General features: G+C 67.6%; 10 protein-coding genes across 10 annotated transcripts; 5 read left to right on the top strand and 5 right to left on the bottom strand.

The window, feature by feature from the left end:
- Positions 1-158: 158 nt before the first annotated feature.
- FA09DRAFT_225136 (hypothetical protein) lies at positions 159-2596 on the bottom strand. Its single transcript, XM_025739567.1, has 2 exons — positions 2315-2596; positions 159-2259 (listed from the first exon to the last, which is right to left on the bottom strand). The coding sequence occupies exons 1-2, from the start codon at positions 2489-2491 to the stop codon at positions 352-354; spliced, it is 2085 nt and encodes a 694-aa protein (XP_025599570.1). The 5' UTR covers positions 2492-2596; the 3' UTR covers positions 159-351.
- A 636-nt stretch (positions 2597-3232) lies between these two features.
- On the bottom strand, positions 3233-4468 carry FA09DRAFT_225092 (hypothetical protein). Its single transcript, XM_025739566.1, has one exon. It carries the CDS (start codon positions 4197-4199, stop codon positions 3495-3497), a length of 705 nt encoding a protein of 234 aa, XP_025599569.1. The 5' UTR covers positions 4200-4468; the 3' UTR covers positions 3233-3494.
- Positions 4469-4878: 410 nt separating this feature from the next.
- On the bottom strand, positions 4879-5892 carry FA09DRAFT_295448 (hypothetical protein; the record flags this gene model as incomplete). Its single annotated transcript, XM_025740122.1, has 3 exons — positions 4879-5312; positions 5706-5785; positions 5852-5892. Coding segments are annotated over 3 exons (555 nt in total), but the record flags the coding sequence as incomplete, so codon positions are not given.
- A 1730-nt stretch (positions 5893-7622) lies between these two features.
- FA09DRAFT_324859 (putative PRB1-protease B, vacuolar) lies at positions 7623-9741 on the top strand (the record flags this gene model as incomplete). Its single annotated transcript, XM_025741139.1, has 7 exons — positions 7623-8057; positions 8113-8208; positions 8385-8536; positions 8591-8599; positions 8657-9160; positions 9212-9639; positions 9692-9741. 7 exons carry the CDS (start codon positions 7623-7625, stop codon positions 9739-9741), a joined length of 1674 nt encoding a protein of 557 aa, XP_025599567.1.
- Positions 9742-11342: 1601 nt separating this feature from the next.
- Positions 11343-12541, top strand: FA09DRAFT_355853 (hypothetical protein; the record flags this gene model as incomplete). Its single annotated transcript, XM_025744849.1, has 2 exons — positions 11343-12308; positions 12369-12541. Coding segments are annotated over exons 1-2 (823 nt in total), but the record flags the coding sequence as incomplete, so codon positions are not given.
- Positions 12542-12913: 372 nt separating this feature from the next.
- FA09DRAFT_295721 (hypothetical protein) lies at positions 12914-13567 on the top strand (the record flags this gene model as incomplete). The annotated part of the gene is made up of 3 exons (XM_025740133.1): positions 12914-13117; positions 13163-13290; positions 13348-13567. The coding sequence occupies 3 exons, from the start codon at positions 12914-12916 to the stop codon at positions 13565-13567; spliced, it is 552 nt and encodes a 183-aa protein (XP_025599565.1).
- A 767-nt stretch (positions 13568-14334) lies between these two features.
- On the top strand, positions 14335-15234 carry FA09DRAFT_337430 (hypothetical protein; the record flags this gene model as incomplete). The annotated part of the gene is made up of 4 exons (XM_025743993.1): positions 14335-14416; positions 14471-14499; positions 14555-14851; positions 14911-15234. The coding sequence occupies 4 exons, from the start codon at positions 14335-14337 to the stop codon at positions 15232-15234; spliced, it is 732 nt and encodes a 243-aa protein (XP_025599564.1).
- Positions 15235-15414: 180 nt separating this feature from the next.
- On the bottom strand, positions 15415-17345 carry FA09DRAFT_305989 (isocitrate dehydrogenase NADP-dependent). Its single transcript, XM_025740521.1, has 9 exons — positions 17199-17345; positions 17085-17137; positions 16931-17026; positions 16229-16875; positions 16142-16176; positions 16067-16080; positions 15918-15987; positions 15606-15864; positions 15415-15555 (listed from the first exon to the last, which is right to left on the bottom strand). The coding sequence occupies exons 1-9, from the start codon at positions 17206-17208 to the stop codon at positions 15474-15476; spliced, it is 1266 nt and encodes a 421-aa protein (XP_025599563.1). The 5' UTR covers positions 17209-17345; the 3' UTR covers positions 15415-15473.
- Positions 17346-18637: 1292 nt separating this feature from the next.
- On the bottom strand, positions 18638-19885 carry FA09DRAFT_328706 (NAD(P)-binding protein). Its single transcript, XM_025741881.1, has 2 exons — positions 19612-19885; positions 18638-19557 (listed from the first exon to the last, which is right to left on the bottom strand). The coding sequence occupies exon 2, from the start codon at positions 19550-19552 to the stop codon at positions 18728-18730; it is 825 nt and encodes a 274-aa protein (XP_025599562.1). The 5' UTR covers positions 19553-19557; positions 19612-19885; the 3' UTR covers positions 18638-18727.
- Positions 19886-20041: 156 nt separating this feature from the next.
- Positions 20042-20764, top strand: FA09DRAFT_359329 (hypothetical protein). Its single transcript, XM_025745095.1, has 2 exons — positions 20042-20230; positions 20282-20764. Exons 1-2 carry the CDS (start codon positions 20079-20081, stop codon positions 20673-20675), a joined length of 546 nt encoding a protein of 181 aa, XP_025599561.1. The 5' UTR covers positions 20042-20078; the 3' UTR covers positions 20676-20764.
- The last annotated feature ends 422 nt before the right edge of the window (positions 20765-21186 follow it).

Here is a 21186-nt window from a genome sequence, read left to right as displayed (position 1 = left end):
GGCGGCCTGCCCCGCCGTTTCTCCGCGGATTTGCGAACGCCGGGGCGCGGCGGGTGCTTACCTTAGCAGAGTCGTTGTTCCAGAGCATTCGTGCGCAGGCTGTTCCCATGTTACCCGCCTCCCCCTGCCGGCCTCTCTCTGGCTCACTCTCGCAAGTAGTCCAAAGGAATGTGGATTGAGCTCGGCGGCAAATAGTAGTAGGTAGAGTAATAGGCTGGCTGGCTGGCTGGCAGCCACAGCGCGAGAGGCTCGTATCGGGCAGCGCAGGGTAATTATGTGCGGGACTAAGTAGTAGAGGAAAGGGAAGCGAGGCGAGGCAAGAGGCAGAGGGCAGAGGTGGAGCATCACCCTCTACCAGTGCGCAGCACGGCGGCGCTGGAAGCGCTTCTCCACCGGCGGGCGCACGGGGCCCGAGGCGAGCGGCGCGACCGTGTCGAGGATCTGTGCCGGCAGGCCGGCCAGCGAGGCCGGGTTGGCAGCGGCAGCCTGCACCTCCGACACGATCTCGTTGGCGACGGGGCCGACGCCGGGCGCCACCGAGAGCGGCGGCAGCGTCACGTCGCGCTTCGAGCTAGCCAGCGACGCCTGGGCGGCAGCGGCACCAGCAGCCGTGATCGGCTCCGTGATGTCCACGAGCGCGGGGAGAGCGAGGGCCGCAGCACCCTGGGCGGCGGCATCGAGGTTGATGGCGCGCGTGTTCACGCTTCCCGATCCTGAGGCCGAGGCGGCGCCCTGGATCACGTTGTTGAAGGCCGCCGTCGCCTCGGCCACGATTGCGGCGTCGATGGACGAGAGGCCGCTGATGGAGGCAGCGGCGGCCAGGTTGCCAGCGGCAACGAGCTGGCGGCGCGAAATGGCGGCACTGCCAGTTGCGGCTGCGGCGACGCTGAAGTCCGGCACGGCCACGTTGGCCACCACTGCGGCGACTGCATCCACAGTCAGACCCAGCGAGGCGAGCAGCGAGGCGTCCAGACCCGCGACGGAGAGCTGCGCGCCGAGGGCGGCAACAATGTCGAGCGCACCGACCGCAGCCTGGCGCGTGGCGATCGATCCCGATGCGGCAGCGGCACCAGCAGCAGCCACGTCGACACTGGGCAGCTCGGAGACCAGGTCGAGCAGGCCGCTGATGCTCAGACCCACCTGGGCGAGCAGACCAGCGTCGAGGCCGAGCAGAGAGAGCTGCGCAGCCAGCGTGGCAGCGATGTCCACCGAGCCGTCCGCCTGGCGGCGCGTGAGGCCGGCAGCAGCCTGTGCCGCCGCGGAGGCGTCGATGGTGGGCTGCGCGGCACCGAGATTGAGGCCCAGGGCAGCGATCAAGTTGGCATTGATACCCAGAACCTGGAGGTTCGCGGCCAGGGTTGCCGCAGCGGCCGCGCTGATGCTCAGCTGGCGCGAAGAGAGCGCAGCTGCCGCACCGGCCTGGCCGGCCAGCTGAGCACCGGCAGCGCCCACCGTGCCGGTCAGGCCGAGCGAGGTAAGGACGGACGCGTCAATACCGAGGCCCTGCAGCTGGGCAGCGAGTGCCGCAGCCGCCGAGGCGTCCAGACCGAGCTGGCGGCGCTGGACCGAACCGTCGACCGTCAGACCCAGCGAGGCAAGGACGGACGCGTCGATGCCGAGGCCCTGCAGCTGAGCAGCGAGGGCCGCAGCGGCCGATGCGTTCAGACCGAGCTGGCGCGTGGCGAGCGATGCGCTGCCGGCACCCGATGCGGAGACGGCCGCACCAGGGAGCGTGATGCCCGCCTGGATGGCCAGGGCTGCGACGATCTGGGCCGTCGTGGCGCCGGTCTGGAGGCCGAGCACGGAGAGCAGCTGCGGCGTGACAACGAGCGAGCCCTGCAGCGCCGCGGCGAGCTGGCCGGCGGCGGCCTGGCGGCGCGCAATCGGGAGGACGGGCAGCGTGGGCGGGTTGACGGGCAGCTGCGGCAGCGCAGGCAGGTTGAGGCCCGAGAGAGCCGCGGCGAGCGTTGCAGCGGCGTCGGCGCTGATGCCGGCGACGTCCTGGCGGCGCGTCAGAGCCGGGAGAGCCGGGATCGTCGGGAGGGCGGGCAGAGCCGGCAGATTGAGGCCGGCGAGCGCAGCCTGCAGCGCAACGGCGGCGCTGGCGGAGATTGCAGCCGAGTCCTGGCGGCGCGTGAGGGCCGGGAGCGCCGGAAGAGCCGGGAGCGTGGGCAGAGTGGGCAGGTCCAGGCCGGACAGGGCGGCGACGAGCGCAGCAGTGGCGCTGGCCGTGATAGCGGCGTCCTGGCGAGGGAGCAGCTGAGTTGCAAGGTGTCAGAAGATGCAGTTGGGCACCATGAGCGCGGCCACTCACGTTGCCGAGCGAGTCGACGGCGCTCAGGATCTGCGTCGGGTCGGACACCAGGCTGGCGGCGACCTGGGCGGCGGCCGAGGCGGAAGCGTTGATGCTGTCGACCTCGGGGGTGATGTCCTGGGCGCTCGCGAGCGCGGCGAGGCCGAGGGCCAGGGGAATGAGAGTGGAGGAGCGCATATTAGACGAGCGAAGGGTGTTGAAGAAGGGGGCAAAAGAGGATTAGGAGAGAAGAGGCAGGCGTAAGGTAGTAGTAGGTAGTGAGAGACTAGGGCGGGGAAGGGGAGAGGCCGAGATGGAGAGGATGATGGAAAGGAGGAGTGGGGTCTGCAAGCGGCCGCCTTATGTATCCCTGTGCGGCAAGGGGCAGCGTCGGACGACGTCGACGCCATGGCAGGCGACATGGCGCAGCGCTGGCGTGCTGTCCTGCTGCGCTGCTGCACTTCTGGCGTCGGCCCTGGTGCGCCTCGGAGGGCAAGATGGCGCCGCACCTGCCCTCATCGCACATCCATTCCTCTGCCGCAAACACGAGAAGCGCGGCCCGTCGCGCGTCGGGGCCGCTGGATGGGCGCAGCAACGGCGCCGAGCTGCTGTACCAGTGTGCTACATGTGGCTGCGCTACAACGACGCTACGCCGGGCGCTAAGGAGGTGCGCTAGGCGTGCGTGTGCAGCGCCGTGGTGTTCTGGCGGCAAGAGTGCGGCATCGAGATGACTTGCTGAGGATGGCGGTGGGGAGGCAAGGCGAGAGAGATGCTGCTGGCGGCCACGCGCCGCGTCGCATGCCGCGCCCGGCGCTAGCGCGCGCCGCGCCGGGCATGAGGCCTGCGCTCTGGCGCGCAGCGCTGCCGCGCCCCGGAGTCGCGCGCGCTGCCCCCTGGCGTCCATGGGCATGGCCTCACTCGCCTCGCACATGCACGCCCAGCGCATCCCGGCCGGACACTTCGCACGGCTAGCGCCCGCATGCGCAGCAGCGTCCCGAGCCGCCGGCATCGGGCCCGGCGCACCAGATGTCGGGCGCAAGGGGCTCTCGGAGTCTTTCGCGCCGCCCGGCGCACCGCACGCCCAGCAGCACGCCCAGTGTTGGCTCACTGTCGTCGGCGACGTGAGCCAGCTCGTCCACCAGGCCGGCATCGCAGGCCGCTCCCGCCTGCCTGCCCGTGTCGCACACGCACGAGTCCTACGCTAAGACGTTGCATGTGCATGCGCGCACTCGCGCGTCCCGGTCCGGCTCGTTGACGCAGCATCGTCGACGGCGAGACAGCTAGCAGCTTGCGTCATGGGGTGTCGAAGGCACCGTCGGCGCCCGGCACTGGTGCCGCATGCTAGCATGGAAGGCGACCGGCGCCGCCGTAGTGCCCCTCCGACCTCCGAGCGCCGCAGCTTGCAGCTCGACGCCGTCGCGCATATCCTCATCGGTGCTGCTCCGGCCGCTGCACGCCGCAATGTTCGCCTCGGCGCGCAAGAGGTCCGCAGCTTGGTACACCGCCTGCCCAGCTGGGCCGTACCAGCAGCACCGAGCGCCCTCCGCCAGCCGAACCCTGTGCCCTGCCTCATTGGGACAGGCTGAGTGCCGATCCATTTCGCATGCCGCAAGCCATGTGGTGCCCCATCTCGCAAACCCCAGCCGCTGCGATGCCATGCGCTCCTTCCGACGCACTCCTCATGCCGCCGTCCCACGCTTGTTGAGCAATGGCCCTCACCCGGGCAGCCGCACGGGCATCCCGGACTCTGGCGTCGGCTTTTGTCTATGCGATGCCGGAGCGATGCCGTCCGTGCCGAGCCTGCGCAGAAACGATACTCGCGCGAGACGTCGGCACACTGCTTCTGGCGGCTGAGCTGGGCTGTGCAGACGCGACTTGTGCAACAGCGAGGTCGGACGAGAAGCATGCCGAGTACCCGCGGCAGATCCCCCTGCGCCCTTCGGCCCTCCTCTCCCTTCAGGGCCCTTCAGTCGAACGTCAAGGGATATGCATCGTGTTGACTGAGCTGGGAATGTGACATCGACCGGCGAGAAGTTACGGGCGCAGAAGGGAACGCGTCAGGGGTGAGGAGCAGGGGAAACGCTGGTGGTGCATGCGAGATGCCACGCGCGCGTAGGCGTGGATGGCACGAGCGCATGGACTGGACGGGGACGATGAGTGTGGAGCTACAATGTGTATAGTGTGCAGTGAGGCGGCGTGATGGGGGCTGTGAGTGCGAGGCGCTGGACCGAGAGGAGGAGTGTGCTGAGTGGTGGAGGAGAGTGGGTCGGGAGGATGGAACAGGCTTGGCGCGTGCTGAGATCGACAGACGAGAAAGTTCGGACCATCGGAGCGAGAGAGGAGCGCTAGCTGCCGGAGCGGGAAAGGGCGCTAGCTGTTGTACGAGACCGAGGTGGAAGAGGCTAGCTGTGGGATGCACCGGCGCACGAAGAGGCTAGCCGCGGGATGACCCGCTCGGGCTGCTGCCTCGGGAGGTCCGAGCGATGCCGTACTAGCGTCGGCAGAGGGTGCCGCACTGCCGAGCGGAGATCTCGAGGTGCCGACCGGCCGGCATCGCCTGACTCGAGAGTGCGGTGCACGTGCTCTCACAGGTCCATCGGCGGCTCGTCGTCGTCGCTGAAGCTGCCGACGTCGCTCATCTCCTCGTCCTCCTCATCCTCATCGTGCTCCTCCTCGCCCGCGTCCTCCGCCGCCTCCTTGGTGGCATAGCGCTTGACATACTCCTTCACCTTGGCGTCGTACGTCTTTGGCTCGCGCATCAGCAGCGCGGCCGCCTCGCCGTTGAGCGGGTCGGTGGGGTTCGGGTAGCGCAGCAGTTGCGGCAGAAAGACCTCGAAGATGTTGACCATGTCGAACATGGGCGACCACGTCTGGTTGATGACGTCGAGACACACACTGCCCGAGAGCTCGTCGATGTTGGGGTGGAAGATCTTGTTCATGAAGCCGATCGACGGCGACTTGTAGGGGTACGCATCCTGCAGCTCGACGTGAATCTTCCACACGCCGCCCTTGAAGGGTGCTGTAGGTTGCGCGTGTCAGCTGGAGTATGGGAACGCCTAGCGCACACAGCTGCAGCACGATGCTCGCTGTAGGCATGTGCGGCACGCTCATACTGCGACGACGAGGCTCAGAGCGGCTGTGCTCGAGCCCTCTCGTGACCAGCAGCGCACGTGCGCGAGGCCCAGCCATATCAGGCCGCCGAGGCTCGCCGCCGCAGAAGCCCGTCAGCCGCAGCGAAGCGGGTTTAGCCTGTAGCAGCGAGCCGCTGTGCTACCTGACAGCGCGTGCGTGCGTGCGATCCCCAGCTGCTCCACCACCTCGCACTGCACCTCGTGGCACCCCCACGGCTGCTCGCGCCCTGCCCCTGACCATCTCCTCTCGCCGCACTGCTCCCGCGACGTGCGTCACTCACTCTCCTCGGGCCCGTGGAAGCGCACAAAGAACTCCTGCATCGAATCGTTGACGAGCGTGACTTCGTGGTCGGACATGAGGCTGTGCGCAGAGCGAGGTCAGTGGGCAGCGCTTGACGAGTGCGCCGCAGCACACGCGCGCACGCACAGCTTCATCATGTCCGTCTCGATGCGGCGCTTGGGCGAGCTGTGCGGCGTGCAAGGATGAGCTGGAGGAAAGTGCGAGGGGTGCGACAGGCACACACCTCATGCTGGGCGAGCTGCGGCGTGCGCGAGGCGAGGCGGCTGTGGGGCTCTCTCGAGGTGGAGGTGGTGCGCGCTGATACGGCGCGGGCGGGGCGAGCTGGCTGTGCGAGACAGGGGAGTCGGAGAGGTGAGGCGGCGGCTCGGCGGGAGAGGCCGAGCTGCACGAGGCTGAGACGTGCGTTGGAGCTTTGCGAGCTGCGAGCGGAAGTGCGGCGAGGAGACGTGGTTGTGGAGTAAGAGTGAGGGGCGCGCTGCGCGGTGCGAGAGCGGGGAGCCAGCGCTGGGCGGCGGGTGCGGTGCGGGCGCTGGGCCGGCCGCCTGATGCTGCATCTGCCGCTGCTGGCTCGGCGCGCGCGCCCTCCTTGCGCTGCTCTCGCTGCCGTGATGCTCTTGCTGCGGGCTGACGGCCACACGCCGGCAGCACCCGCACGAGCACAGCCCGACGCCTGTTCCCCACGCGCCGCATGCGCTCCGTGATAAGCTGTTGGGAGACTCGACTCTCGATGGGCTCGATCTCGCAGCCAGGTAGCTCGTCTGGAGCAGCACTTGCGCACCGCTGGCGGATCCTCTGATGACTCTGCTGCTGCTGCTGCTGCTGCTGTGCTTAGGGCGCAGAGCGGCCATCGCTGAGGCGAGCTCTGAGCAGGCCAACGCGTGCTCGCTGCGTCGCGCTCGCGCCATGGAGCACGCGAGCCGCGCGACGTGTCCCGAAGGCCCCCTCGACGACGCGCTGATGTGCGCCTCTGACCGCTGTTGCGGCACCGATGGAGCTGCGTTTGCGCTTGATATCTCGATGTGCAGTCGCTCGAGCAGCCTGGGTGTGCTGCGAGCTGGATCAGGCCCTCTGTCGGCGACAAGAGGGTGACAAAGACTGAGCACTCATCTTGCTTCAGCAGGGCGAGCGCCCCGCAGGTCATTGGACTGGTCCGCTGCCCCGCCGACGCAGCGACTTGTCCCACTCAGCTGCACAGCCGCCGTGACAGCATTGCCTCTCTTGACTGCCTCTCGACCTCCTTCCGTGTCTGTGTCGCTACGGCGCATGCTCGGTGCGTCGAGAGCGATCCGAGGTGGAGGAGTACCCTGCCGATCAGGGCACGGCGCGAGTGACACAGGCGGCGTGCCTGCTGCGCCGCCGCGACGCGCGCTGATCATCTCTCTCTCGTGTCATGCGCGCGATGGCCCCTCTCGCACATCTCTTGTGCGGCGCCGGCAGCGCCCGAGCACCCCACCGCGCCACCATCGGCGCAGCATCCCATGCGGATGGCTCAGCAACAGCCACACAGCGCAGGCAGCATCACAAGGCGAAAGATGGCTGGCGGCGGGCGGAGTGCGGCCTCGGCCGAGCGCGCGGCGCGGCGCTCGGCCCGTTGCGGCGGGCGGGGCTGCGCGTCTGCCGTCAGCGCGCAGCGCCAGAGCCAAGGCGCCTCAGGGGTGCAGCACGGCTATCGCGCCGCCGCGCGTGGAGGGCGCGCGCGGCGGTCGCTGCTGGCGTGCCTGCTGGGCGTGCTCCGACCGCCAGACCCCGCGCCGGCCGCTCACGGGCCGCCTAGCCCACCCCACGCCGCGCCGTCGCGGCGCTGCGCATCTGGCGTGCTGCACCCTGCGCCGCTCCTGCTCGTCCCACCACCACCCTGTCGCACCACCCCGACAGTCCCACCCTCTCCGCACCCAAGATGCGCTTCCTTGCCCTCCTCTCGCTCGCCGTCGCCAGCGGCTTCGTCACCGTCGCCGCGGCGCCGACGACGCAGCTGCCCTTCTTTGCGCCCGGCCGCCTGCACTACGACGGCATCGTGCCCGCGCCGCTGCACGCCCAGCCCGCGCGCCAGCCCATCGCCGGCCACTTCATCGTCGTGCTCAAGGCCGGCGTCGACGCCGCCACCGTGCTGGCTCACCGCGCCGACGTCGCCGCGGCGCAGGCCAGCAGCTTCGACGCGGCACCCGGCGCCGGCATCCGCCACGTCTACGACCTCGAGCAGCGCTTCCAGGGCTACGCCGGCGCCTTCTCCGACGACGTCCTCGCCTACATCCGCGCGCACCCCGCCGTCGAGTACGTCGAGCAGGACACCGTCGTCTCGACGACGGAGATGCCGCACAACAACGACCAGGTGGTGCGTATGCCGCAGCGTGTGACCCACGGCAGAGCTGACCACAAACCCTCGCCAGTGGGACGTGCCGTACGAGCAGTCGATTGAGGAGGCCTTTGCCGTCCAGGGCGCTCCGTCGCTCGACCTCAAGACGGTGGAGAAGGGCTCGCCGTGGGTGAGTGCTCGGAGCGCGGTAAAGATAGGGAGCGGCGCGTAAGCAGGCGCGGCGCGGCGCCAGTGCGCAGCGGCTGCATGCGGCCCGTGCGCCGCGCGCCGCGTGGCCCCTGCTCCCCTCTGGCACCTCCGCCAGTCCAGCAACTCATAGTACGCTGCTGATGCTCCTCCTTGCAGGGCCTCGTGCGCATCTCGCACCGCGAGCAGGTCGGCTTCAAGAACTTCGGTGAGCGCGCGCGCCGGGCTTTGCGCGCGCCAGCACCGCTGACCCGCTCGCGCGCAGGCCAATACGTCTACAACAGCAAGGGCGGCGAGGGCACCGTGGCGTAGTGAGTCTGGCGTGTGTGTCGCGCACGCCTGCAGCTGCTGACCCTGCCCTGCAGCATTATTGAGTGAGCTGCAACGCGGCGATGCGCTGCACGCGCCGCCATGCTGACCCGCACCCGCAGCACCGGCATCAACATCAAGCACGTCGAATTCGAGGGGCGCGCCATCTGGGGCAAGACGATGCCCGCCAACGACGTCGACGAGGACGGCAACGGACACGGCACCCACTGCGCCGGCACGATTGGCTCGCGCAAGTACGGCGTGGCCAAGAAGGCGACGCTCGTCGCCGTCAAGGTGCTCGGCTCCGGCGGCTCGGGCTCCATGTCCGACGTCACTGGCGGCGTGCTCTGGGCCGCCAACAACGCCACGGCCATCACCAAGGAGTACTCGCTCAACCCGCACACGGCCGCGGCCAAGAAGCACAAGGGCTTCGTCGCCAACATGAGCCTGGGCGGCGGCAAGAGCCCCAGTCTCGACAAGGCCGTCAATGGCGCCGTCGATGCCGGCCTGCACTTTGCCGTTGCGGCCGGCAATGAGAACGCCGATGCGTGCAACACCAGCCCCGCCGGCGCCGAGAACCCGGTGACTGTCGCCGCCTCGACGATCACTGACGAGCGCGCGTACTTGTGAGTCGCCCCGCACAGAGCTTGCCCGCCTTGTCTCACTCTCTGCTGCAGCTCGAACAAGGGCAAGTGCGTCGACATTGCCGCGCCCGGCCTCAACATTCTGTCGACGTGGAACACGGGCAACACGAGCACCAACACCATCTCGGGCACGTCGATGGCGACGCCGCACATTGTCGGCCTGCTGGCGTATCTGCTCTCGGTGTACGGCACGCCCGAGTTCTACGAGGGCCAGTCGGCCTCCGTCTTTGCCGATGCGGCTGCTTCGCGCTCGCCGCTGGCCAGCGTGCTGAACAGCCTGCCGCTGCCGAGCTTCGCCACCAACTTCCTTGACTTCCTCTTTGGCGTGCAGACGGAGATGACGAGCCTCGTGGCGCCCATCCCCAAGACGCCCATCGGCAGCGTCATTGCGCCGTCGGACCTCAAGAAGGCGCTGCAGAAGCTGGCGACCAAGGATGTCCTCTCGGACATGACGGGCACGAGTGAGTGATCCGCTGCGCGACGTGCGCTGCGCTTGCTGATGCACCCTCGCAGTCAACCTGCTCTCCTTCAACAACGCCACGGACAGCACCAAGAACGCTTGAGCGGTCTCTGACGCTGCGCGTCTCGGGACGGCCCTCTCCCTTTGCCCCTTCAGCATTACTTCCCATATCGCCCAGTTCCCCTCTCCGACCCCATCTCACGCCTCGCGCCATGCACGTCTCACCAACTCATCTGGTTCCTCGTCCATCGCCTGACCCCATCCGATCCCCGACCCCGCAATGAATCGCATGCTTCCGAATGCGGCGCACTGAGATGTGCAAGGGTGACGATGGCATGACGATGGTCGTCCAATGGCTGCAGCAGGCATGACGGAGCTCCGCCTTGAATGCTCACGCTGCCGCCGGCTCCCGGCGTCTTGCACTACCGGTCCTGCCGCAATAGAGGCGACATCCAGCGGTCAAGGCGGAGTAGGATGCAGCGGGCGCAAGGCTTGATCGCCGTGCGGCTGCAGGCGTCCGTGGAGTGCTGTGCTGTCTGCAGCGGACCTCGAGAAGGGGTGACCTTGGACAGAGGGGCGAAGACGACGCTAGGACGTGACGCAGCCGTGGGCCGCAGCGGCTGCGAGCTCGGGTGCGGGCCGTGCGTTGCGAACTGCACCAGTGGAGGGGCCAGAGGGCGTGGTCAGAGAGGCATCTGGCGCATCGGCTGCGCTGATCTCTCCTCGGCGACGAGAGCGAGCCATTCTGCATGCAGGGTTGAGGCTGGCTCGTTCCCTCGGCCTCGGGTAGCGCATGAGCCGCGGATGCTGCGCCGATGGTGCCCTGCGGCCGGTCGATGCAATGCGCGCCGATGGCGCTAGACCAAGAGCGAAGCTTGTCGGCTGATCTCTCGATGCACCCTCAGGCCACGTTGGGAGGTGTGAGATGGCGCAGCGCGAGGTGTCGCTCTCGGGGGGGCGACTCGACTAGCGCGCACGTCGTGTGCAGCGGAGCGGCCTGCCGCTGTGCTCGGGCCGCGAGCCGCCGCGCGGCCTCTTGCACCGCGCGCGCATCGTGCAGCGGCAAACTGCACCGCTCGCAACGCTTGACAGCGGCTCAGGGCCAACCAGATGCGGCGGGCGCAGCAAGGCGGAGCATGTATAGCGCTTGCTCCTGCTCAGGGGGCCACTTTGCCCGCGCCCGAGAGCAGCGGGACCCCCATCACCTCTCTCGAGCCTAGCGCACACCCTTGCCTCGGCCAGAAGGTGTGAGCCGCGCAACGGGCAGCTGGACGCTCAGCTTGCTCAGCTGTAGACCCACGTCAGCGGGCTTCTACGTGCCCGCGCCCAGCAAGGACAGGCTCGTGCGAGATCGCTCCCTGAGGCGACACGGCGCGTACCTGGAGAAGAGGACGCCGCGTACGACCATTGGATCCATGAGCCGCTGCGAGCTGTCTTGTCCCGTGAAGCAAGCTTACGCCTCGCACACCCCCATCCGAGCCGCTGCATGCGCCAATGGCACGTTTCGCTAGCCCTTCTCATTGCGCACGCACCTTCTCCGCTGTGACCTCGCGCGTACCACCGCTCGCTGGCTCCATGCAGTCGTCTCGCATCGCAAGCATCGGCCATGACCGCGGCACTGTCTGCCTGAGCGTGCGCTCACTCTCGTTGCCAACACCTGCTAGCGCCTAGACTAAGGCTGCCCTCCTCTTTCGCTGTGCCATCCAGACGCATCCGTTGCGCCCTCGTCGTTCCTTGCGAAAGCTCACCGCTCCCTTTGGGACGCTACGGCCCTCAGGCCCGGCCACGAGTCCCTACGCTGCCGCTGCAGGATCAACGTCGCTAGAACACCGCAAGTCGCTTAGCGTAAGAAGAAAGTAGCACTGGCTAGCGTGTGTGACGGGCCGAGCTGAGCCGAGTTGGATGGCCAGGGGGTGTCTCGCAATGGTGCTTGCTGCGGTGGGCGACACCGGTCGTCTGGAGAACGCCGCATGGGACGAGGGATCATGGCACGGTCACACTGGAGCCGTCATGGCAGACAATGCCACACGGGCAGAGGCTCGGCTCGCAAAGGTACATAAGGCAGCCTGCTCGAGCTCCAGAAGCCCATTCTTCATCCCACATCCTCACTCGCTCTCACCTTACCAACACACCTCCAGCCAACACCTTTCGCCTGCCTCAACATGCAGCTCTCCAAGACGCTCGTGCTCGTGGCTCTCGCCTTCGGCGCCTCTGCCTCTGCCGCTTCGATCGGCTCGCCCGCCGCTGCCCGCGACGTGGCTCTCTCCTCTTCGGACCTCTCGAGCGGCTTCGCCGCCCGCATGGTGGCCGCTCGCGCCACCTCGGCCTCCGCTGCTTCGGCCGGCGGTGCTGCTTCGGCTGCCAGCGCCGCGTCCAAGGAGTTCAAGCAGGAGCAAAAGGACGTTCAGGCATTGCTGAAGCAGGACAAGCCAGACCCGGCCGCCGTCAAGGCCGTGTTCGAGCGTATCAGCGCCTCGGCCAAGAAGGCCAACGACGCGATGCAGGCGGCCAAGAGCAAGCGCCAGGTCGCTACGCCGCCCTTCCTCGTGCCCGCCATCGCGCAGCTCACCGTCGACCTCAACAACCTGCTCCTGACGGGCGTCGAGCCGCTTGTGCGCCATCTGACCGCCAACCTCGACCTCGGCACCGTGCAGAACCTCGTCGACGCTCGTAAGTAGATCCGCACATCCTGTCTCTTCGTCGCTTCATGCTCACATCTTCCCCCTACAGTCTCGCCCGGCCTGGCCTCGCTCATCATCGGCGTCGAGGCGCTGCTCAACAGCCTGGCGCCCGGCCTGTCTGGCCTCGTGGACCCGCTCCTCGTCATCGTGTACGGCCTGACCGCCGGTCTCGGCCTCAACCTCGACCTTCCTGCCGCTCCTTCGCCGCCGGACTTCAGCTGAGCAGCAGCTGTGCTAGCCTCGCATCGCTTCCACCCATCTGTCGCGCCTTCCCGTTCCCACACATACAGTCTCCCGCGTCTCCCATCCACACTACCTCACTCACATCACCGCGCACCCTGAGGAGCCACTCGAGTCGCCTCCAGCGGTTGCTGCCCTCAATACATCCGATGTACCGTGCTATGTGTGTAGCATGTGCGCCTTCGCCTGCTGCGGTGCAGCCTAGCATGCCTGCGGTTTGCCGGCGACACGGGCGCGTGGCGCCTGCATGCGGCTGCCGCCGTAGCAGGAGCGGCCGGCTGCCTCCACACGCGCCGCCCGCTCCCCTCACCCTTCTCTCCCAACGACGACGACCGCAAGGCAGCAACAGCAGCGATGGGCGAGGCTCTCTCGGCGCAAGGTCACTGCGCATGCGGCGCGTTGAGCTACACCCTCACCCTGTCTGGACCACCGCGGCTCTCTGCCTACTGCCACTGCACGCGCTGCCAACGCTTCAACGGCGCGCCGTTTGTGCATACCATGCATCTGCCTTACGCCGCTGTGCAGTGGCATCCTTCTCCGCCAGCGCCGCCTCCACGAGTCTCGTCCGAGCTTCTGCGGAACGATGAGGAGCGTGCGCAGCAGCAAGCACGCCCAGATGGCGCGTGGAGCGAGAAGACGCACGTGTTTGAGGCCATGAAGGAGAGGAAGTGGAAGCTGCGCTGCAGCGAGTGCGGCTCGCCCATGGGCAGCTGGAATGCCGCAAAGGGCCAGTCAGTCTCTGCAGCATCTTCGCGAGAGTCTCGCGCTCACACAGTCACCCCTCACAGATGGTCCATCTGGCGCCCAACACTGGTGCGCAAGCCGGCGCCGGGAGAGGAGCAGGGCGCACGAAGCCACTACACCGGCCCGCCAGACGCTCCTGAGGCGCTGCTCGAGCTGCTGCGCCCTACGCATCATCAGTTCTATGGCGCATGGCGCGCCATCGACGTCGAGGACGGGCTGGAGAAGTGGACTGGGTACCAGGGGCAGAGCGACCGTGTCGGCTGAAGATCTGGCCCCTGCGGCCAGGCGCACAGGAGAGTCTGGAACGCGGCGAGGAGGCGTTGTTGAACTTGCGCTATCGACATGGGCTGAATGCAACGTACGGCAAGCAGAGAGAAGCAAGCCTTTGGTACAGGCGGCAAAGAGCAACGCCGACCCATGTCGGGCTCCTGAGAGCAGCGCCGGCAGCGTGGTGCCCTGGCCCCTCGGCGGGCCCGCACCGGATGCCGGCGGGCAACAAGCCCATACTCTTGGGCGTGACTGCGACTGATGACACCCTCTCCTGCAAGTGTCTTCGCCCTCTGACGCTGTGCGCATTGCGCTGGCCGAGATGCCGATGCCGAATGCGCGGAGGGCGTAGCACTCGCGGCGCGTGGTGCTCAGGGGGTAGCGAGGCGGGCAGCGAGCACCACGCGCTCAGGGGCACGAGACACACGCGGTCCAGGGGCCACTTTGCTGCGCCGCACGCCTTGTAGGGACTCTATTGCGCCCATCGGCTCCGCAGATCGTCGACGCCCGCCATGTGATGGCACGTTGCAGCCATGGCCAGCGGGTACATAAGAGCAGCGCACCGCGTGGCCCACTTCTGCTCCCTCGTGCCTCACCAACTCCACTCGCCTGTCCAGTCCGTCTGCAAGAGCTGTGCTCTGCCCCCGTCTCTCGTCTCGTCGTCTCGTCTTCCAACTTGTGCAACTTCCCGACTATCGGCAGGCTCCGGTACTCCACACCTTCCACCTCAACTTTTCCCCGCCCACACACACACGCTCGTCACCATGCTCGGCCCCAGCAACCTCTGCTTCGCCAACCCGCGCACCGGCGTCATCCTCTTTGCGCCGTACCTCTTCATCGTCTCGAGTGAGTGTCGCGGCTGCTGCGTATCGCGCCTCGGCTGACGCTCGCTCCGCGCAGTCCTCGCGGGGCTGTGGGACACCTGGGACGTGCGTAGCTGGCGCAGCCTCACCCACCCTGCACACCACTCACACATCGCCGCAGCTCATCGAGTTCCACGCGGGCCTCGGCAAGGCGCGGCAGATCGCCTCGGGCATCTTCATCCTGCTCCTCTTCACCCTCACGCTGGGCGCCTTCTTGGGCTTCTTCGGCGCCATCGCCCGCAAGGTCGGCCTGATCAAGTTCTACCGCCACATAGCCTGGGGCCACAGCATCGGCCTCAGCGCCGGCCTCGTCGCCAAGCTCGTCACGTCGATCCACAAGAAGAACGAGTGGAACGACGCGTGCAAGGACAACAAGGAGATCGGCGACAAGTTCTCGTCGCTCGACAAGTGCGAGGCGGTGAGTGCCTTGCGTGCGAGGGCCTCACCTTGCTGCCCACTCATCACCCTTCGCTGCAGTTCTTCGGCATCCACATCGGCGTGCAGGTCGCCTTCATCGCCGCCATGCTGCCGTTCCTCATCATGACGGCCAAGCTGCTCGCGGCGCTGCTGCGCAACCTCACCGGCGACCCGTCGGCCGAGGCGGCGCTCGAGCAGGCCACGGCGCCGCCGCGCGCCAGCGACGTTGGCTACGGCGCCCGCCCGGCACGCACCAACACGGCCAGCTCGTTCGGGGGCGACTCGCAGCGCAGTGCCAAGCGCGCCCCGCCCATGGGCATGGTGCCGTCGGGCTACGTGCCGTCGGCCTCGGCCTACCGGAGCCAGTACCCCAACCAGCACTGAGTGCGCGTCTCGACCACATCACGCCGCAGTGCTGGCGGCGACGGAACGGCTGCTGCTGTGCGGCGAGCCCACTCCCTCCCATCCCCCCGCATGTCCCTTCCCTTTGCCCCTTCAAACCTCTCTTTGCCGTTGCGTGCTGTGTATAAGTCATATTGAGCGGCTCCGCGGCGGCGCGCGCGGCTGCTCTCTATCGGGCACGGCCTGCCCGTTTTACGTTTCCATGTCTCGTCATTCCGCCCTTACAGCTTGCCCGCCTCGATGCCCTGCTTCTGCAGCTTCTTGGCCATCTTCTCGCGCACGTAGTCGAGGTACTCCGTCGTGCTGGTAGAAGGTCAGCGCGCATGCCAGGCGACCCGCTGCGGGCAACTCACGTCACGTAGTGCTCGCGCTTCATGTTCTTGCCGTGGATGGCAAGGGCAAGGTCCTTCGTCATGATGCTGTCCTCGTCGATGGCCTCGACGCACGCGGCCTCGAGGGCGCGCGCGAACGTCTGCAGCTCCTCGTTGCCGTCGAGCTTGCCGCGGAAGAGCAGGCCGCGCGTCCAGGCGTAGATCGAGGCGACCGAGTTCGTCGACGTCTCGTTGCCCTTCTGGTGCTCGCGGTAGTGGCGCGTCACCGTGCCGTGCGCGGCTGCGGGAGGGTCAGCGCCAGCTCATGTGTGCATGCGCGCGCTGTACACGCACCCTCAGACTCCATCGTCTTGCCGTCGGGCGTGATCAGCTCCGAGGTCATCATGCCGAGCGAGCCGAAGCCCTGAAGAGAGTGTGAGCAATGCGCGCTGGAGCTTGCGCGCGTCTCCTTTGCGCGCAGATCACGCCTCGCATGTCCTCACCTGGGCAAGAATGTCTGCGCGCAGAAGAAGCGTCAGTACAGGGCACATCTCGAATCATGCGCGCGCGCTGCTCACCGGACTGCACGTCACCATCGTAGTTCTTGCACGCCCTGCATGTGCGCGTCAGCATCTGCGCGCGCGCACCCCACACGCCTCACGCACCAGACGAAGCCGCCGTCGCCCTTGATGGCCTGCGCGACCATGTCGTCGATGAGGCGGTGCTCGTACCACAGCTTCTTCTGCTCGAACTGCGACCGGTAGTCCTTCTGGTACACCGCCTCGAAGATGTCCTTGAAGCGTCCGTCGTAGGCCTTGAGGATGGTGTTCTTGGTGCTCATGTACAGCGGCATGTTCTTCTCGAGGGCCATCTTGAAGCTGGCGTGCGCAAAGCCCTCGATCGAGTCCGTCGTGTTGTACATGGCCATGCCGACGCCGCCGCGCTCGGGGAAGTTGAAGATGTCCCACTCCTGCGCGGCGCTGCCGTCGGCGGGCTGGAACGTCATCGTGAACTTGCCCGGCTTGTCGACGGCAAAGTTCTGGCAGCGGTACTGGTCGCCGAACGCGTGGCGGCCAATGCAGATCGGCTTCGTCCAGCCGGGCACGGGGCGCGGGATCTTGCTCAGCACAATCGGCTCGCGGAAGACCGTGCCGCCGAGGATGTTGCGGATCGTGCCGTTGGGCGAGAGCCACATCTTCTTGAGCTTGAACTCCTCGACGCGCGCCTCGTCGGGCGTAATCGTGGCGCACTTGATGCCGACGCTGTACTTCTTCACCGCCTCAGCCGCCTCGACGGTGACCTTGTCGTCGGTCTGTGCAGCAGTGTGAGCAGCGGCAGAGCGGTGCAGCGCTGCAGCGTCCACTCACGGCATCGCGGTTCTCCATGCTCAGGTCGTAGTACTTGATCTCGACGTCGACGTACGGCAGGATGAGCTCCTCACGGATCTTGTGCCAGATGATGCGCTGTGCAAGGCTGCGTTTCAGCAGCGCTCGAGCCGCACTGCGCCCGCCACACACGCACCGTCATCTCGTCGCCGTCCATCTCGACGACGGGGTTGTCGACCTTGATCTTGCCTGTGCGCCGCGCGGCATGAGCACGGAGATAGCGACGCATCGCCGCAGCAGCACCACTCACGAGGCGCCATGGTGACGGAGAAGCTGCGAGCGAGCTGTGCAGAGGTGGCGGCGACGGCGCGCGGACGGGCAGCAGCGACGAGCGAGGCGCTGCGGGCAGTGGCCGAGGAGGAGGAGCGCGAGGCGGGTGCGCGGGCGAGGGTCGAGGCGGCGCGGGCGGAGCGAGGGAGGGCGGTGCGGGTGGCGGGTGCGGATGAGGATGCGGAGAGAAGGGAGCGACGGGCAGCAGCAGCAGACATGGCGCGGTGGAGGAGAGCCAAGAGGCGGGCGGGTGGGGTTGGGCTATGAGGAAGCGCAGGACAGACGCGGCGAGACGCTCCTCGGCTGGCGCAGGTGCAGGAAGGTCGCAGCGCAGCTCGCGGCTCGGCGCTCGCCGGTCGCCGCGCCGAGCGGACAGCGACGCAGGCGGCGTGCCTGCACCTGCCGCTGCCTCTCCGCCGTTCGCGCGCCACGCCCGGCAGCCTCCTCTGCCGCCGAGCGCCGAGCGCAACGCGCGGGCAAAGCGCCGTCTCGCTCGCTCGCGCCTCTCCGCACCCGCACGCGGTGCCGTCGCTGCCGCCTTTGCCCGACGTCCGCCCACGCCGGAAGCCGCGGGCAGCGCCAAACGCCCCCCCACTCGCCGCTGCCGAGCCCGCTTCCGCATGCGCAGGCACAGGCGGCGTCCTCGCCGTCGAGCACGCGCTAAGACGGCGCCACGCCCGGCACGCCAGCCGCAGCCCGCAAGCGATGCACACGAGGCGAGGCGAGCCGCGCCGCGCGACGTGGAGAGATGGCCGAGAGCACTGCCTCAGCCCCACCTCTCCTGCGCTGCCGTCAGACGCCCTCGCTGCTTCGCGTCAGCCGCGCAACGCTGAGCAGCACGCAACAAGCGTGCACAGCCAGGCTCGCCTGCGCCGTCGCTGTGCCGCAGAACGCCCTGCGAGCACACCTCGCCGCAGCCAGGGCCGCAGCGCGTCCGTCGTTCGCGTTTGGCGGGGCATCGCGCGCTCCAACCCTCGCACCGCGGTGTGGAGAAGCCCTGGGAGCGGCGTCAGCGGGCCATGCGGCATTACGGGCAGCCCCATCCGCCTCAAACGGGGACGGGTGCGAAACTACAGGCACGTGGGCGGGCACACCTTCACCCGCCTGCCCTGCTTGGGGCGCCCGAGGACAAGCCGACGACGACGAGCAGCAGCATGCAGCGCGGCGCGGCCAGGACCGGACCGCACGCCGAGCCGCTCCGGGCGCGGGCCGACCGGCGGAGGTGCAGCGTGCGGCAGCAGCAGCCCGCAGCGTGCCGCCAAGGCCGAGCAACCTCCCGCTCTCTCCGCCGGCTGCGCCACATGCTGCACCTGCAAGAGCTGGCAAGGCGAAGGCTCCGCACGCTGGACCCTGCATCTGCGCTCGGGCGTGGCACGTGCAGCAGCTTGCGACGTCCTGGCTCTGGCTGCGAGACGGTCATGAATTCCACGTAGAGAGACAGCGAGGTGACGGGGGCATAGCTAGACGGAAGCCTGAACGAGACGAGGTGCCGAGCTGCGTGCAGCGAGCTCAGCTGTACTGGTCCGGGTGGCCGCGCGCCTTGGAGATGACGGCGGCCGTCGTCGAGGCCGGCAGCACGTTGATGGCGGCCTGGAGAACCTTGTTGTTGAAGCCGACGACCTGCGTCGGCGCGTTGGCCTCGTAGGCGTCGACGGCGGCCTTGGCCACCTCGTCGGGCTGGTGGATGCTGACCTTGTCAAGCGCGCCTCGGCGCTCGCCCTGGCCCGGCCCGCCGAGGTTCGTCTGCGTGATGCCCGGCACGATGCACGCCACACGCACGCCCGCGTCGCGCTGCTCCTCGCGGATGGCCTGCGAGAAGGAGATGAGGAAGGCCTTGCTGGCTGCATAGGTGGCCGTGAAAGGCACAGGCTGGTGCCCCGCCGTGCTGCCGATGTTGAGGATGCCGCCACTGCGGCGCTGCGCCATGCCGGGCAGGAAGCGCAGCGAGAGATCCACCACCGCCCGCACGTTGAGATCGACGGTCGCCAGCGCCGTGTCCGTCTTGAGATCGCTGGCAAAGACCTCCTTGGCCGCACGCGCCGCGTTGGGCACGAGAATGTCGATGTTCCAGCCCGCCTGCTCGACTTGCTTCTGGATCTCGACGCCGACGTCCTGCTTCTCGAGGTCGGCCGCGACGGTTCGCACCTCGAGCGCCGACGACGCCTGCTTAAGCTCGGCGGCGACGGCGTTGAGCTTCTCCTCGCTGCGCGCCACGATCACCAGCCGCGCGAGTCCGCGCGAGACGAGCTCGAGGGCAATGGCGCGCCCGATGCCGCTCGTTGCTCCCGTCACGAGCGCCGTCGAGTTGGCGTAGTCGACCTTGGCGAGGGACATGGTGGCTGTGCGGCGTCATGAGCCTGGTAGCCTGGTGCCAGAGAGGGCGTCAAACTCACTTCCCTTAAGATTCAAGTGTGAAGATGTGGTCTGAGTGAGCAGAAGTTCGGCGCGAGAGGGTACGGTACTTGAGGCATGCGGGAAGAGCGAGCAAGCAAGCGAGCAAGGTGTACATCGGAGGAGGGGCTTACGCAAGGTGCCCCTCATGCCCCGCCGGCTGCATGGCATCGCTGCGGCCGCAGCTCGGAGATTAGCAGCGCTGCAAGCCGGATCGTCATGCTCGCTGCACCTCTGCTTGCTGCCAAGCTGCCGGCGTCTTGCTCAAGCACCTCGGGCAGGCGAAGGAGCGGCAACGGCGCCAGCGAGCGGCCGTCACGTAACCTCCGGCTCGCTCGGGCTCCGAGATCGTGCCGGGGTCCGAGCGCACGCGCTACGCTCGGCACTCGGCCATGCCGCTCTCGCGCGCCTATCCTGCTATCTTCCCCACATCGGCCGCCTCATACCACACCACCAAGCGCCGCCCAACATGCTGTCGCTGTACGATGCCTCCATTCCGACGATGATCGCGTACATCGGCAGCCTCAAGGAGATCCTGCACAAGGCCGAGGAGTTCAGCCAGGAGCGCGGCACCAGCCCGGACTCGTGGCTCGCGGCGCGGCTGCACGTCACCATGTTTCCGTGAGCCGCAGCAGTGGAGCAAAGGTGGAGACTGGCTGACCCTTCTTTCAGGCTCGTCTTTCAGGTGCAGATGGTCACCAATTCTGCCAAGCTGCTGGCGAAGCGCGTCGGCGGCGTCGAGACGGAGTACCAGGAGGACAACGAGAAGACGATGGCGGAGCTGCTGGCACGGCTCGACAAGACGATTGCCATCCTCGAGGCCGTCAAGAAGGACTGGATGGACGGCGACCACGCGCGTCCGATCCATGTGCGCACGCCGCTCACCAGCTTCACGCTCAGTGCGCAGGAGTACACACTCCAGTACGGCGTCCCGAACTTCTTCTTCCATCTCGTCACGACGTACAACATCCTCCGCGCCCAGGGCGTCCAGGTCGGCAAGATGGACTATGCATGCTTCGAGACGGATCCGTCCGGGCGCCTGCCCGAGGGACAGATGCATGACTGAGACCAGACGGACGAGCTGGCCCCGCCTCGCGACTGAAGGAACGTTCAGGCCCAGCTGCTCGCCACGCAATGCACAGACGAATACCTCGGCCTCTCGGTCTGCAGGCTGTGGATGCCCGTGGCCTCTGGCAGCCCGTGCTGCGACTCACAGCCGAGCTGGTGGCTGCACTACATCACTGTCCTGATGTAACACCACCAGCAGAGAACAGCAGAGAAGGCGCCGCTCCATCTGCGCGCGCTGCCTCTTGTGCCGGCTCATCAGGCGCGTGACAGGGGCCGCGCCGACCCTCGCGCTCATCTGGCGCTCCGTTGTGGGACATCGCAGGCGCAAAAAGAGCTCAGTTCTGCCGCTCAACGTGCCCTTGTGGACGTGGTCTTGATGCTGAGAGGTCGGAGTGTGAGACGTGGATGTGAGGCCTGGCCTATCTCGGAGCGCAGGAGAGGATGAAAGCCGCGGAGGTGGGGTGCGCACACGCCAGGCAAAAGCGCAGCGCGGCACGCGTTTCGCCTCG

This window comes from Tilletiopsis washingtonensis, assembly GCF_003144115.1.
Source record: "Tilletiopsis washingtonensis strain MCA 4186 unplaced genomic scaffold FA09scaffold_6, whole genome shotgun sequence".
Classification (NCBI taxonomy): domain Eukaryota; kingdom Fungi; phylum Basidiomycota; class Exobasidiomycetes; order Entylomatales; genus Tilletiopsis; species Tilletiopsis washingtonensis.
Note: the sequence above shows the minus strand (reverse complement) of the source record. Positions and strands in the feature narration are given on the sequence as shown.

What these genes read in the sequence shown, in the direction of transcription:
- FA09DRAFT_225136 (XM_025739567.1), bottom strand. Translation starts at nt 2,491, where the DNA reads ATGCGCTCCTCCACTCTCATTCCCCTGGCCCTCGGCCTCGCCGCGCTC. An exon ending in CCGTCGACTCGCTCGGCAAC is followed by an intron (nt 2,260 to 2,314) that starts GTGAGTGGCCGC and finishes CTTGCAACTCAG; the next exon opens with CTGCTCCCTCGCCAGGACGC.
- FA09DRAFT_225092 (XM_025739566.1), bottom strand. Translation starts at nt 4,199, where the DNA reads ATGCTTCTCGTCCGACCTCGCTGTTGCACAAGTCGCGTCTGCACAGCC.
- FA09DRAFT_328706 (XM_025741881.1), bottom strand. Translation starts at nt 19,552, where the DNA reads ATGTCCCTCGCCAAGGTCGACTACGCCAACTCGACGGCGCTCGTGACG.
- FA09DRAFT_305989 (XM_025740521.1), bottom strand. An exon ending in TGGACGGCGACGAGATGACG is followed by an intron (nt 17,027 to 17,084) that starts GTGCGTGTGTGG and finishes AGCCTTGCACAG; the next exon opens with CGCATCATCTGGCACAAGAT. An exon ending in GCATGGAGAACCGCGATGCC is followed by an intron (nt 16,876 to 16,930) that starts GTGAGTGGACGC and finishes ACTGCTGCACAG; the next exon opens with ACCGACGACAAGGTCACCGT.
- FA09DRAFT_359329 (XM_025745095.1), top strand. Translation starts at nt 20,079, where the DNA reads ATGCTGTCGCTGTACGATGCCTCCATTCCGACGATGATCGCGTACATC. An exon ending in CTGCACGTCACCATGTTTCC is followed by an intron (nt 20,231 to 20,281) that starts GTGAGCCGCAGC and finishes CCCTTCTTTCAG; the next exon opens with GCTCGTCTTTCAGGTGCAGA.